The 14,636-nt window shown below is 35.3% G+C and overlaps 2 protein-coding genes across 2 annotated transcripts; both read left to right on the forward strand.

Moving 5' to 3' along the window:
* Nucleotides 1-7,821, forward strand: LOC144850109 (targeting protein for Xklp2-A-like). Its single transcript, XM_078707306.1, has 13 exons — nucleotides 1-248; nucleotides 555-791; nucleotides 1,221-1,853; nucleotides 2,202-2,322; nucleotides 2,644-3,139; nucleotides 3,290-3,479; nucleotides 3,670-3,805; nucleotides 4,658-4,874; nucleotides 5,275-5,373; nucleotides 5,628-5,810; nucleotides 6,113-6,262; nucleotides 6,517-6,625; nucleotides 6,808-7,821. Exons 1-13 carry the CDS (start codon nucleotides 137-139, stop codon nucleotides 7,095-7,097), a joined length of 2,973 nt encoding a protein of 990 aa, XP_078563432.1. The 5' UTR covers nucleotides 1-136; the 3' UTR covers nucleotides 7,098-7,821.
* Nucleotides 7,822-8,858: 1,037 nt separating this feature from the next.
* On the forward strand, nucleotides 8,859-13,313 carry LOC144850485 (uncharacterized). Its single transcript, XM_078707765.1, has 6 exons — nucleotides 8,859-9,100; nucleotides 10,956-11,220; nucleotides 11,992-12,182; nucleotides 12,471-12,548; nucleotides 12,756-12,872; nucleotides 13,097-13,313. The coding sequence occupies exons 1-6, from the start codon at nucleotides 8,892-8,894 to the stop codon at nucleotides 13,245-13,247; spliced, it is 1,011 nt and encodes a 336-aa protein (XP_078563891.1). The 5' UTR covers nucleotides 8,859-8,891; the 3' UTR covers nucleotides 13,248-13,313.
* The last annotated feature ends 1,323 nt before the right edge of the window (nucleotides 13,314-14,636 follow it).

The following is a 14,636-nucleotide window of genomic DNA, read 5'->3' on the forward strand; positions in this document are numbered from 1 at the left end:
ATTATAAAGTCCTTCCAGTTCAAGTGTTACAGTTTGGGTGTTTTAGCTTAAAATTCGTAATTTTAAAGAATTCAAAATTGAATAAAAATAGAGGTAGGGTGTAAAATAGTGATTAGTGCATCAAGTCGTTGCGAAAATGGATGACAGTCTAAATCAAAATTGGGATTTTTTAGCCCCACAATTCGTCGATTTTTCTAAGCCAGTCGATGATAGTTTTGAAGATGGTGGCAACCCAGAAGAGTATTTCAGTGAGTATATTCGTTTGATAGCAAGCGAGGATAAAAGACAAGGGCCTAGCCTTGTATACATTATGCGCCCGTTATTTTTGTTTATGCATTATTATTTTAGCATATTCCTGCTGCTAGGGCTAGGCAGGTATTTTATTTATATAATAAATAATGAATATTAAATATTAATTTAATAAATTAATGAAATATACTGAAAGAAGTATTTATAATTTTAAATAATCATTAGGCCTAAACAATATCAATAACAATTAAGCCTCCGTCAGTCTTAATGTAAGAATAACATTAACAATAAATAACATATTTCAGATTTTGATCATGAAAATAACATCCCAGTAGACATAGCAGATGAAACGCCATCCTCAACCGTTGAAACACAGTCAATATTGTCTGTGAAAGAGACCCAGGATATAGCAGCAGAGGAAGAGGAGGCTAAACCAAGTAGTTCTGAGGAGGCCACAAGTAACCAAGAATGTCTGAAAGAATCAGATGGAATAGGCCTAGAAGTGATGAAAATAACAGCACCTACATTTCACTTTACTTCAGGTTCTGCTAATATCATGTATTTTTCCTACAGAACAAATATGATCTAGGCCTATACGACTATTTAAATTTATATAATGAATCAATATTAAGCAAATAAAGTTGCAAGTGTAGCCCTCATTTTTAAAATATTACCTGGACCATTGTTCTTCTAATAAGATTCCACACTGTGAATCATTGTTGTAAAAGCCATGTTCATAATGCCCACCATTATTCTAGTGTGCAGTGGGTAATTGGAATGCAGTCTGGCATTGTTCTTGTGGGTGGGGTCACCTCAATCAAAATGACCTTGTCTAAAGTTTTTACACTGGAAATTACCCAGCACCCACTGTTAAGCAAGTACTGTATTAATTTCAGTACATTTAAATATCGCCATGCAAATCTACAGCTAGTAATCCATGTGATGATTTAATAATTAAAGTTTATTTTTAGATTCAAAAGGAGAAACAGAGACTGAGGACGACCAACCATCCGTACCAGCGCGCTCTACAGCTCCTACGCCCCCAGTATTCAATGATGATGATGTACCATCAGTACCAGTACACTCTACAGCTCCTACGGCACCAGTATTGAGTGACGACGACATACCATCAGTACCAGAGCACTCTACAGCTCCTACACCACCAGTATTCAGTGAAGATGACGTACCACCACCGCCAAAGACAACTGAAGTGGTCGATGAACAAACGGAGATAGCAATGCCAGAAAATGGTTCACCAACGATGACAGTTACGAGAGATGAACATACATCACCTTTGAGGACAGTTATAGAAGACGGACTTCAACCATCAAATTCATCCGACAAGAATAATGGACCAATATCAAATGATTCCGTTACCGTAGTGGTGACAACAGAGAACAGTGATCGAATAGTCACCTCAAGTATATCAGAGGATAGCCTGGAAGGTTCCTATCACGAGGAGGCTGAACAGACAAACATGAATTCCACTGCTCTTACCGAAACACCTGTCATCTCGTTGCCGGTGTTTAGCCAAACAATTGTGATGGAAGACGACGATAAGAAGATGAATGAAGATAGTCCTCCTGCAACAATTGTGCCATCAGGTTTGTATCCAATTGCTTAGTAAAATAACCAAGGCAGATAACTAACATCCGAATATATCTTGAGTCCGAGAGTTGAAGGAATTCTTTGACAAGGCAAATCAGTACAATAAGTATAAAAGTCATTAAAATAGTAACCTACATACAATTATGAAAAAACATATTTCAATACATTTATTACAATACACATAGTGTAAGCTCTGTCTACACTATCAAACTAGTTTGAAAAATAAGGTGTGATGTGCCCAAATATGGTAGTGGTATGACATCATCATGTCCATATATGGGCACATCACATTTTTATGATTGCCTTATCATTCAGTTTAAAAGTACAAATTACTTACATTTCAGTTGCTGTTAAGCCATACATACCAGTGAACTTGGTTACAAGTTGGACTTCAAGCTCTTCTGATGCTGAATCGTCAAAAATCAAACCTGTTAATCAAATTAAAAAACCATTACATAAGAGAAGGTATAGTACTAGTGTTACATTATGTACAAAATGTATAATTGTGGAAAAACTAATCCAAGTGACTCTAGGTTTAACTATTTGACATGGTTCTAAAGCTCTGTCTACACTATCCAATTAGATTGACAAAAAAAGTGTAATGTGCCCAAATATGGTAGTGATATGCTCAAATATGGTGGTGATATGACATCATCATGTCCATATATGGGCACATCACATTTTTTGTGTTTGATAGTGTAGAGCTTTAGTTTGTTCTTAATTGCTGCTTTTTTTTTATTCTACTTTATTTTCCATTAATACAAATTATGATTTGTTTTGTTACAGAGGTAGTGAAAGCCAGGCAGAAAGTCGCATCACACGTAGTATGACGAGGCCAAGACGTTCGCTCAGAGTAAAACCACGCCAATCCAATCAAAACGATTCAAACTTCCAAGCATCAAAAAGACGACGAACCGATTTGACAATCACTACAAACCACAAAAACACTTCCATTCCAAAACTAACAATGCCGCAGACACCAACTTTCCTCAGGCGCAAGAAGCACTTCTTTACAGACAAACAGAAGAAGACGGAAGAATTGGAGATGCAGAGGATAGAAGAGCTGCAGAAACAAGCGGCAAATACAAGAAAGATGGCCGAGGAGTCGTACAAGAGATTACAATGTTCCACCAAGTATGTGCCGGTCAGATCACAGAAACCTGCAACGCAACCGAAGGAATTTGAATTTCAGACCAATACTAGAGTCACAAGATCAGTTGTACCGAATTCTGAATGTGACGATAAGGATTTCTTTTCTTCACTACGAAAGCATGCAGAACCTGTAAGTTTCTTTGTTTTTCATTCATTTATTTGGTCAAAATCAATTTACAGGAAAAAGTACACGAACAAGATTACTAGTGATAACTATATGGGAGTTAGAATTTGTTTTAAGCAACAATAATGACTTCCAATCTATCCATTTATTTTATAGCAAAAAAAAGCAAAAGGACCAACTAGACCGCAACCATTCAACTTCTCTGGAAGCCAACACAAGCCAGGTTATGCAGAGGATGCTGGCAGTTCTCATCAAGCGTACAAATCAATGGCGGAGCAGGTTATAGCCTTCCAAGTGAAGACACCAGAGAGATTTCAGACATGGAAGCGTGCGCAGCAAAATAAAGGTAAATAAAGCTCTGTATACACTATCAAACTTTAGCTTTTATTTATGTTTTTGTACTTGTACTGTACTGTACTTTTGTACTGTACCAGTGGAAAGAGCAGCTAGAGAAGTCTAATCTATCTTTGATCAAAAACTACTAAAACAAAATTGAATTTACTAAGTACGGTGATTTATAATTGTTTGAATTACAGGACCTGTTCAGTCTATTCTACCAACTAAGTTAACATGTCCTAAGACACCAGCTCTTGAGACAAGAAAACGAAAACGACCCAACACAGCAGTTAGTGCAAAGGATAAGGAGGATAAAGAAGTTGAAGATATGAAAAGGTAAATACTATGTCAATTTATCATTTGATAAATAGCAGGAATAAATACATCTAATTTGTGGCTGTTCTAATGTTTGAGGTTTAGCAAAATTACTTTTCACTTTATAAATTTATTTTCATAAAGCTCTGTCTACACTATCAAACTTTATGTGACAAAAAAGGTGTGATGTACCAAAATATGGTAGTAATATGCTTACGGTAAATATGGTAATGATATGACATCATCATGTCCATATATGGGCACATAACATTTTGTTGTCACATAAAGTTTGATAGTGTAGACAGAGCTTAAGAAAACTCATACAGTTGATACTAAATAACAAATGACCCTTTGCTAACTTCAATTTCCTGGCTATATTTGTTTCTATTCCTTGACCTGCAGTACACAACAGGTGCTCTATATAATGATAAGATCTGTATACATTAATTCAGATTAAATTATAAACTATTATTCCCTGTTAAATTGAATTAAAATTGTTTAATACTTAAAATTAAAAGACCTTGAAACAAATTTTGTTTACATTTTGCCAATTATAGACAGGGTTTATTTTTTGGTTAATTTTAATAAGTATAATATTATTATAATTGTTATATACAGATCTTTCTGTTATAAAAGAAATTCAAATTGTTAAGTAGGTCTACTGTATGATGTTACTTTTGCTTATGATTTTTATGTTTATTTTAGGGATCTTGTGAGACAAGTATTTTTACTTCTAATTTCATTCCTAAAAAAAGTCTGTTTTATTTACGTTATTAAAAGTTTTACATTTTCTGTTTTTGTGACTTTCTTTTTTGAATAAATGTTTATGAATATATAAAGAAAAATTGTATAAATTCACTTTTCCTTTGCCAGTTATAAGTTCAAAGCAAATCCTGTGAATCCAAGAGTAATGAGTAACTTCAATATCGGCATCAAAGTGCCCGTTCACAAGGAGCCAACCAAGGCTATCGGTTTTGCATTTCACTCAAGTAGACGAGAACGGGAAGTTGACCACACAAGGGAGGAGGAAGAAGAAAGGGTTGAGTTCCACGCCAAACCAGTTCCTGCCAAAATACTGCAGGGTGTAACGGTAAGAATATGTCATTTTATTGACTACCTAATTTTGTTGGATACAGGTGGGAAACGTGACTCTTAAGCTCTGTCTACACTATCAAACTTTATGTGACAAAAAAGTGTGCCCAAATATGGTAGTGATATGACATCATCATGTCCATATATGGACACATTTTGTTGTCACTTAAAGTTTGATAGTGTAGACAGAGCTTAAGAAAATGTCAGGGTCCTGCACCCAGTCTTGTAATAAAGCTAATGTTTACTGAATAGAAGAATACATGGTGACATTTTAATGACCTGAAACCTGCTGCAGATCACACGTTAATTATTGAATGTTTATTATTGAATAATTTAATTTTTGAACAATAAAATATGTGTCATAGATTTATTCTAAATTATTTCAATTTCGTTTATAGGGATTACCTGATGCTAAAAAGTTACCATTAACATGTGCTAAGTCACCAGCATTTGCACTCAAGAACAGAAAAAGAATGTTTGACTTTGACATCAAACCAGTATGTACTTTTCAAGTTAAACTTTTCACACTCAGCCCTAATTTAGTTCCTTTCCTAAACAATACACATACACATGTTGTACGAAATTCAAAATGAGTTAGTATTACTCTACACCAATTTTTCACGATTTTTATCTGCCCAGTGGATACAGGTTTCGTGTGAACATATCAAGTTTTAATTACCCTTTCTACAATCGAGTAAGTCAGGGGCAATTTACTATTATATTATTGTGTAAGTATCTTTGTTTAAATCAGGAGGAAGAAGAGATACCGCAACCAATAAAGGCACGTCCAGTTCCACATTCCGGCGTTCCTTTTATACCGAACTTGGCACACAAAACAACTGAGATTGCGCCATTCTCATTTGCTGAGCGAGATGAAGCCAATGCTTTGAAAAAAGAAGAGAAGAAACAACAATTGTTTAAAGAGGAACAAAAGGTATGTTATGTTTTTGTTGCAACTGGATTTTAGTGGTTACTGCAATTATAATATCAACAAGTCAGGGATCATGTCAAGATTGTTTTACTGCAGTACACAATACAATACTGCAGCAATGTATGATTTTAGATTACATCAATGTAGAGGTTTATGAGGCAGTCACTGTAATAAACAGTGTTTATGATCACCCAAAAGAAGCTTGATAAATAATTAGATAAACAGGTTAAGGGTCAAACTAAATGTATTGCAGGGCTAGAAGATTGGTTGATTTTATTAATCTTGTGTCTTTTTTCTCAATTTAGTTGCGGGAGTTCAAAGCACAGTTAATGCCAATATTTGACAATGTGTCTGGTTTGCCAGAAAAGAAAGCCAAGAAGACAACAACTCTAAAACCGTTTGGTCTTTCCCACGGAGATGTTGGTGCAAAGAGGGCTGAAGAATGGAGCAAAAAGGTTGGTACTGAACGAGAGAATGGGGCTGGACCTATAATTTTTAATACCTGAAAAGACTTGTTCTACAACCAGAATGATGGTTGAGGAGTTTCTTGAATCCATCGCAATTGTATATGGCTATGGTTTGCGACGGCCATACCTTAAACACTCAGCGATTTGAATATGTGTAACCTGTCATTTTAAAACTTGATTTGATTAAAGAAGTTTAAATTATACTTATCTGTTATTTATTATACTTTGTTTATAATTGACAGATGGCAGAAGAATTGGAAGCAGAAAGATACCAGACCTTCCACGCAAGAGAAGCAAACGTTCTTTACAAAAAACCATTTGTACCTCAGAAATCAGACAAGCCATTGACGGGTATGTACCAAAACGGTGACAACAAAATGTTATGTGCCCATATATTGACATGATGATGTCACATTACTACCATATTTTTGCATATCACTACCATATTTGGGCACATCACACTTTTTTGTCAAACTAGTTGTGATAGTGTAGACAGAGATTTATATTCAAAATTATTTAAATCTCACCAACAGAGATAAACGATTTCGCATTAAACTCTGACAAGCGAGCAGAACAACGACAGCAATACGAAGATCAGAAGAGAATGCGAGAACACGAACTGAACCTCCATAAGGCAGAGATTGAACGACAGGATGCAATAAAGGAACAAAAGGAGATTGAACAGATGCGAGCCGCTATGGTACACAAATCAAATCCTATTCGCCATTACAAAGCTGTTGAAGTTGAACCCAGCGACAAGAAATTAACAAAACCGAAAACGCCAAACTTTAGCGATAGGTTTAAAAACAGAACGGTGTTGTAAATATCTACTATAAATGTAAATAAAGATGTTTCGATTTTTATTCTTGTACACCGATTTAACCACAATAATTTGTAGTTTTTTAATGTAAACAAAACGTTGATAGCAATAACAAATACCTATCCTTATAATGTGATTAAATATTTTAAGGTTTTTTAATGGACAATGTTGGCTATAATGTGCTTAAGACCACAGTTACACCCAACATAATCGTAATTACAATTTCATTAACAAAATCATGCTTAGATATTTTCTGTTTGTAGTGTCAATTTTATTTTTTGTGTATAGTATTTGGTTTGATATGGATAACATTAATGTTTTAATGTGATTACAGCATTAATGTTTTAACATTATTATGCTAAAGATATCTTATTTTACAGCAAGATGTTTTGTTGTTGGTAACTTTAAATTTTTGTTTGTATTCATCTTTACTTTTCTGAGATTTGTTTATACAGTACCTGTATGTACTGTACTGTCAACACGTCCTGTGTTCACAACACATACACCGAAGCGCTTTGCTCTATTTCATATTTGGGTGTCAACACATCCTGTGTTCACAACACATACACCGAAGCGCTTTGCTCTATTTCATAATTTTGGGTGTGGACAATTTTGAGTAATTCAACATTTATTGTATATACGTAAAACATTTTGTACAAAGTTAATTTACTAATGTGTAACAATTTTTAGGTTATTTGTATTTCAAATAAATTTACATTAGAATTGATCTGTCCATCAAAGATGACTGTGTTTTGTTCTTACTTCTACAAGGAATTAACTTTAATTAACCATAAGGAAATAAGCATGAACCGTAGGTGGATTTTATCAAGTGAAAGAATGAGATCCTAACCCAAATTGATTGTTCGTTTATCTTTGTTATCTTGTACTTTTTTGTGTGTAAAGTATTGGAAAGATCCATGTAATTTGCTAAACAATTGTGAAGTGAATTGTACCAGTACAACTTTATATCAACATACTGTACTGTATATAATATTAATAATCAATTGATTGGTGCTTTGGAAATAAAATGGCTACTACACTTGTACCATTTATTATAGGACTACAAATTACAACACATTTCCATGTTTCATTTCGATTTCCCCAAATTGACCATCATACTGTAATATGCTACAGTAGTTTATTTGAAAAACTTCATGAAACTGCAACTGACGCACTTTTTATTGGTTTGTTTTTTGTTTTGTAAATTTGCTGGATGTTATGATGGGAACAATTAATTATACAGTTGATTTGGCTTGTGGCTCCCTCTCTTCCTTCCTTTTTAAAAATGCATGTTTTCAATAATTTATGTTGAAATGTCCGTTTTTACATACTGTAGACCTATGTACTATTGCGTTTGTAGTGTAAAGCTCTGTCTACACTATCAAATTAGTTATGACAAAAACAGTGTGATATGCCTATGGTAGTGATACGCCCAAATATGGTAGTGATATGACGTCATCGTGTCAACATTTGGGCATATCACTTTTTTTTTGTCACATAAAGTTTGATAGTGTAGACATGAAGAAAATTAATAATAAAATGAACCAGTCGACGACGATAAGTAAAATTTTAGCATACAGAGTGCGTAGCGAGCGCAACATGAAATATTGGTTACGGTAATATCGCGCGCGCACATAAAAACCACGCACGTCCTTTCGGAAGCGCGTAACACCCGATGCGCTTCCTATGTGTTGCTATGACATGTATTTCGTATGTGTACGTACGTACGTTGCTATAGCCTGTTTCGCGGAACATATTTTTAACTAGAGTGGATAAAACCAACAATGTTTCTTTGATATGGATGTTAATTTTGATAACGAAAATGCTACAACGTACAATTGCAGTTACGGTTTTAAAAATATCCTTCCATCATTAAAGAAATTTCGTCAAATTGCGTCGATTGAGCTAAACAATGTTCCGAAATTACAGCCACGAAAGTTTCCGATCGAACCGATTGGTCCTAAACGCCACCTAGAGGCAATATCACCACATCTTCCGAATATACAGTAAGTTCATTTTATATGGAGGGATGATGTTATACCTCCATGATTTTATACCTCCATGGTCTGAACATCGAAAAAGTGGGACCAATAAATATTTAATAATTATTATCTTTTTATATATTTCAGTTAAGCTAGGGCTATACGCGCGACTCTGCTGGTACGTTTAGCGTTAAGTGTATAGACCTAGATATTTCCTAATTCTATAAACTAATTGGATCATATATGAGTTATTAAGCCTATGATTGCATCTTTGTGTTTAATCTGATTATTAAATGCGCATCATTAACGAATATTGAATTATTACTATTAAATCAAACTGCAGGAATCATACTACTTTAGTCAATGACATAGAATGGGCAAAATCCATTTTTAAACATCTTGCTACAGATCATTATAGTCTGCTGTTTAATTGAATAAAAAGTGTTAAAGATTACGGTCGTAATATAGTTTTTATTACAATTTAATTGTTCATTGACGGAATTATGAACAGTAATTAGACGATGTTGTGACTTACACAAATAGACCGATTTTATTTTTATTATAAGAACATAATAATGATATAGGCCATGGATTAAAACTCTATGGATAGTCATAAACAGTCATACAAATATTTCTGTCTACAAACAATACTACAATCTGTTAATTTATCAAGAACAACTTATCCTGGTCTCAGCATGGACCTATAAAATATTATAAATCTAATTTATAGGTCCATGGTCTCAGGACAAACGAAAATAATTTCCCCCACTTTTATTTTTTAACTTTTTTTTTATTATGGCCATGTCGGAAATGGATTATCACCTTCCTTTCTTTATTTCTCGTTGTGTCGGGCCATTGTTTTTGGATTGACACAAAGAATGAACTTATACGCACCCAGCAGCAATGAGCTATTACGTAATACCTTGCTTTGTTTAAAACGAATACAAACAGGATGCCATAAGGTTACGTTTAGTTTGTATTAAAGCCTGAGGATTTAGAAAGACAATGAATGAAGAAGATTTAAACAACAGAAAGGCTTTCTTGATCCAGTAGCAGCTGGGGAGGTTATTATAGATATAAATAATTGGTTTGGATTAAAAAGAAGATCACAGACCCTTAAGCGTGGTTCCCACTAGCGACGCAACGCAAGGACGTAACGCAACGCAAGTGAATTGACCAATCACAAGCGATGGCTTATTCGCTTGTGATTGCTAACTGTCTATAACTTCGTTTGTCATTGGTTAAAACGCTTGCGTTGCGTTTACGTCCTTGCGTTACGTTCTAGTGGGAACGAAGCTTCACATTTTTAGTACAAGTTATTGTTCAGTAAATTAATTAATTGTGAGGGCTACCGTCACCCAGCAGAAGATGACATCCTCATTCCAATAACAACTTTGGAAGATAGATTTCCCCCAAGTCATAGTCATGGGGGTATTCTTCTCTTTTATGATTTTCGAGTGCTTACTCAAGTATTATGATAAGTAATGCCAATATATTTATCTTTTCAATGATCACTTTTTATTATCAGTACGAAATCTACTCCCAAGACAAAATAATTATGGTTATACCATGAAGGAAAAAACAAATTCCCTTCATAATTGTACAATAACAATTTTCTGACTTCCTTTCATGTCAATCGCAGTCAAAAATATATTTATCAATGTTTATAAAAAATAAAATTTATAAAAATAAAGTTTTATAAAAACTGCGTCACATGGAATCAATTAATATAGTCTACAGAGTAAGCTAATATTCACATCGACTAACATAACTCGAATAAATGCCGACATTTGTGAAAGATAACTTGATAGGAAACTTAATCTGATTATTGGTTTTGGATCATGAACCACATAATGATTTATTTCTTTTATTTTCTTAGACTGTTTCATGACAAACCTATAGTAAGAGCACCAGCGCCTTTAGACTTTGAAGTTGAACCAAACTTGGCTGATGCGGGCAAGCCACAGAAATATCACAATCCAGCAGCGAATATCTCGGAGGCTTTGCCAGCTTTACCAGAAGCGAACGTTGATGAGTATTCGGAAGAGGTTGATAAAGAAACCATTGACGAGTTGTGTAGCGTCTTCGGGTGGACGTCCACTACTAGAGCAGCTACCGAACAGGCTTGTTTGCCTGTCATTGAGGTATCATGATTGGCTCAATTCAGACCACTTACGATTGTTCAAACGGCTTTATATAAATAAGGTTAATCGCAAATAGCATGCGCGACGCATGGTGGGAAGGATTTGGGAGCAAACGTCACAACGCGTAGGTACGTGATTTGTTTTGTACGTACGCGTCGTGACGTTTGCTCACAACCCCTTTCCCATATATGCATTGACGTTCCTCGCGAAATCAAGCTATTTGCGATAAACCTTATTAAGCCTGCAGTATGTGGTTATCTTATCCTGTTTAATAGGGTTATTACTAGTGACCGATAGTAATTAGTTCGTTGAACCCTATAATTTGCTTCATAACAGGATTTTCAATGAATTAATATTTCATTTTAATTATTGCAAGCTGATTACTAATGCGAAAGACGAAATAAGAGAATTTCGACAACACGTAACCCGACATTGAAACAAACAGTTGAACGTAAGGAAGCAAGCCCACCGTAAGTATTGACCAATCAAAAGCGACAGATTAGACGTTCGTTTGGATTGGTCAGTTTACGCACTTTCGTCCTTGCGTTGCGTCCAAGTATAGGCACCAAACTTGAGTTTGAATACGCATCATTTTTGAAAATATTAACACAAATAACCTCATATTTTCTACCTTGTTAAAATCATCATTTGTTTTTTACCTGCTGTTCTATTCTATTATTTGTAAAATGTGTCATTGTGAACGTTTTATCGTGTACCACTGTTACAAAATTAAAGATTCAACAAAGATTATCATTTTACTATTTTTCTCAGAAACCACCTTTACGCACCACACTAGAAGCAAATGCTGACCTGGTCATGAGTAAACCAAGGCGTTACGAATCAGCACCACGTCTTTGGCAACGCATTGCAACGCGTTGGGACCTATCGCAGGAGAGATCTCCTGTGCCGAGTATCTCAACACGTAAGATGCTGACTGCTGCAACACAAACAAATAATACACTGTACGTTTCTTATTGTTATCTAACTATTACGCTTGGTTCCCACTAGGACGCAACGTAATGACGTACGCGCAACGCAAGCGAATTGACCAATAACAAAAGCGACGGTTCGAATAATCCATCACTTGTGATTGGTCTACTCACTTACGTTGCGTTACGTCCTTATTTGGCGTCTCTAGTGGGAACCAAGCATTACTCATCAATTTTTTATTAATTAGCATATTTTTTATTTCCGCAATAAAATTGTAACTTTTATTTCATAAACACTAACACATTTTCTTAATTTTTTAGACCAAGATGTAACAACAAAGTGCCGATCAAAGAAAATACGTATCGATTGTCAATAGATAACAAACTAACATCAACATAGTGAGTTTAAACTCCGTTCCCAATTGTACGCAGCGCAAGAACGTAGCGCGCCGCAAGTAATTTGACCAATCACGAAACGTCAATCATCCCAACTGTCGCTTGTGATTGGTCAACTCACATATATTGCGCTTACGTCAGCGTTTTGGAACCAAGCTTTTCAATTTCAATTCAATTTTTAATTAACTGATAAAATTATTTTCTTTCTAGTGTACGGCAAACACCAGGCTACGCTGGTTTTGTACCTCGTACACCACTTGAAGTTCCAATGGCAAGGGGCAGGCTAACTGATTATACGCCGAGCAGTACAATGAGGAGCTCATTCAGGTAGGCCTACTTCATGATGTTACAGGCCTACATTCAGACTGAGACTCAGATTCAGACTGGCCGCCGGGGGAGCTAGGGTGCCCATTTACTTCATAGAGAGTAGGCCAAGCTCAGACTAACCAAAACATATTCTATATTCTACTGGCGGGGAGCTAGGGTGCGCATTTACTTCATATAGAGTAGGCCTAGCTTAGACTAACAACTACATATTCTACATTTTACAGACCATTTCCATCTGAAATGCTTCACCGTTTGTCGTACTGTAGAAGGGGGCCGTTATCGAAGACTGTGACGCTAACCTATCCGTTCAACCCGTTCAGCAAAGTCGACCAGAGAGCTTTCTCCAAGACCTTAGTCGACGGTCGCAGTAGTTAAACAAGAAAATATAATTAAATAATAATTAATTAATTCTTGCTAATTATATTATTGATGACGTAAAATGAGTGAAAAACAGTGATTTATTGTTTCAAACGAGTTACTTTCTTTGAGCTTTGATATAATTTCGGGATGATCGAAGCATGGAGGTATAAAAATAGATCTATTTTTATACCTCCATGATCGAAGCAAACACACCGGTCACGTGACAAGCGAACACAGCAGACGACAGCTAGGGGACACAGGCTCGCTCGGCGCCGCGCGTGACAGAGTCACAGTACTTAGTCTTAGCTAGCCTAGGTGGTCCAAGCAAAAATTGACCTAAATCAAAACCTGAAATGGAGGGCTTACAATGATGTTTTTCTTCAATAATATAAGATTCATATTTAGTTCACAGTACACATTATATGTTTGGGTAAACAACTAAATAACCTGTAACTTACCACTGCAAAATCCGTGTATGCTTCCAGGCCATTTTGATTGGGACAAAGTTTCAAAATGACGTCACATACTGGGCTTCTACGCATGAGCAAATTGATATTCAAATGACGTTACATCCCTGTATGCGCAAATTAGTTTTGCTTTAACTATTACCAATTTCTTTGTTTACAGTAAAATTAATTGGGAAAACATTTTAGATGACGTCACATACTGAGGTTACACGCATGCGTACATTTTTAATTACCGTTTCTTTCGTCTGCGGTCGAGTTTATTTATGAGTCTAAAAATTACGTCACATACTGCAGCTATACAAAACAAAGTCCTTTTATGTAGTTTAATACTGTTAATACCATATTGAGTATGGCCTATTCGATTTGAAACTGACAATGTAGGCCTAAGGGCACTCGAGGTAACAATAGAACATTAGACATGACAAAGGTAACAAACCGTACCATTCAGTAATATTTATTCATTTAATATAAGAAAGTTAGTGTTTAAATATCCTTGTATACAGACAGTACCGTACTAACTCGTATCTAGACTTCAATGTTATTTTATGCATACAAATGGGCGGTCTCTTCCGTCTTATCTATTCTTAAACAGTCTTATCTCGGCTGATCTCGTACTCAACGTAGAATAGTGTGACGTCCTTGACATTAATAATGAGCTTTTTGCCGAAAGCTGATTATTTTCCCGGCATTGCAACACTATATTCTACGTACGAAACTAATTGAGTATTAAACAAAACTAGCCTAATTACTACTAACAACAAATGGCGCGACAATTAAGACCTACACACATACCACCACCGACATACAATAATGAACTGCATGATATCAATACATATTTGGCTAGACTCCAAGTTGAATACGGTTTGTAAGGTTTATTTATATAATAATGATGCCACACCCGCTACCACCATATCATTCCATATTGTACATTTTGTTT

Source organism: Antedon bifida, chromosome 8 (genome assembly GCF_963402885.1).
Source record: "Antedon bifida chromosome 8, ecAntBifi1.1, whole genome shotgun sequence".
Taxonomy (NCBI): domain Eukaryota; kingdom Metazoa; phylum Echinodermata; class Crinoidea; order Comatulida; family Antedonidae; genus Antedon; species Antedon bifida.

Excerpts from the sequence above, each read along its gene's own strand:
- LOC144850109 (XM_078707306.1), top strand. The coding sequence starts at position 137 with ATGGATGACAGTCTAAATCAAAATTGGGATTTTTTAGCCCCACAATTC. Across the intron at positions 792-1,220 it reads TACATTTCACTTTACTTCAG|ATTCAAAAGGAGAAACAGAG; the intron begins GTTCTGCTAATA and ends GTTTATTTTTAG. Across the intron at positions 3,480-3,669 it reads GCGTGCGCAGCAAAATAAAG|GACCTGTTCAGTCTATTCTA; the intron begins GTAAATAAAGCT and ends TTTGAATTACAG.
- LOC144850485 (XM_078707765.1), top strand. The coding sequence starts at position 8,892 with ATGGATGTTAATTTTGATAACGAAAATGCTACAACGTACAATTGCAGT. Across the intron at positions 9,101-10,955 it reads CCACATCTTCCGAATATACA|ACTGTTTCATGACAAACCTA; the intron begins GTAAGTTCATTT and ends TTATTTTCTTAG. Across the intron at positions 12,873-13,096 it reads ACAATGAGGAGCTCATTCAG|ACCATTTCCATCTGAAATGC; the intron begins GTAGGCCTACTT and ends TACATTTTACAG.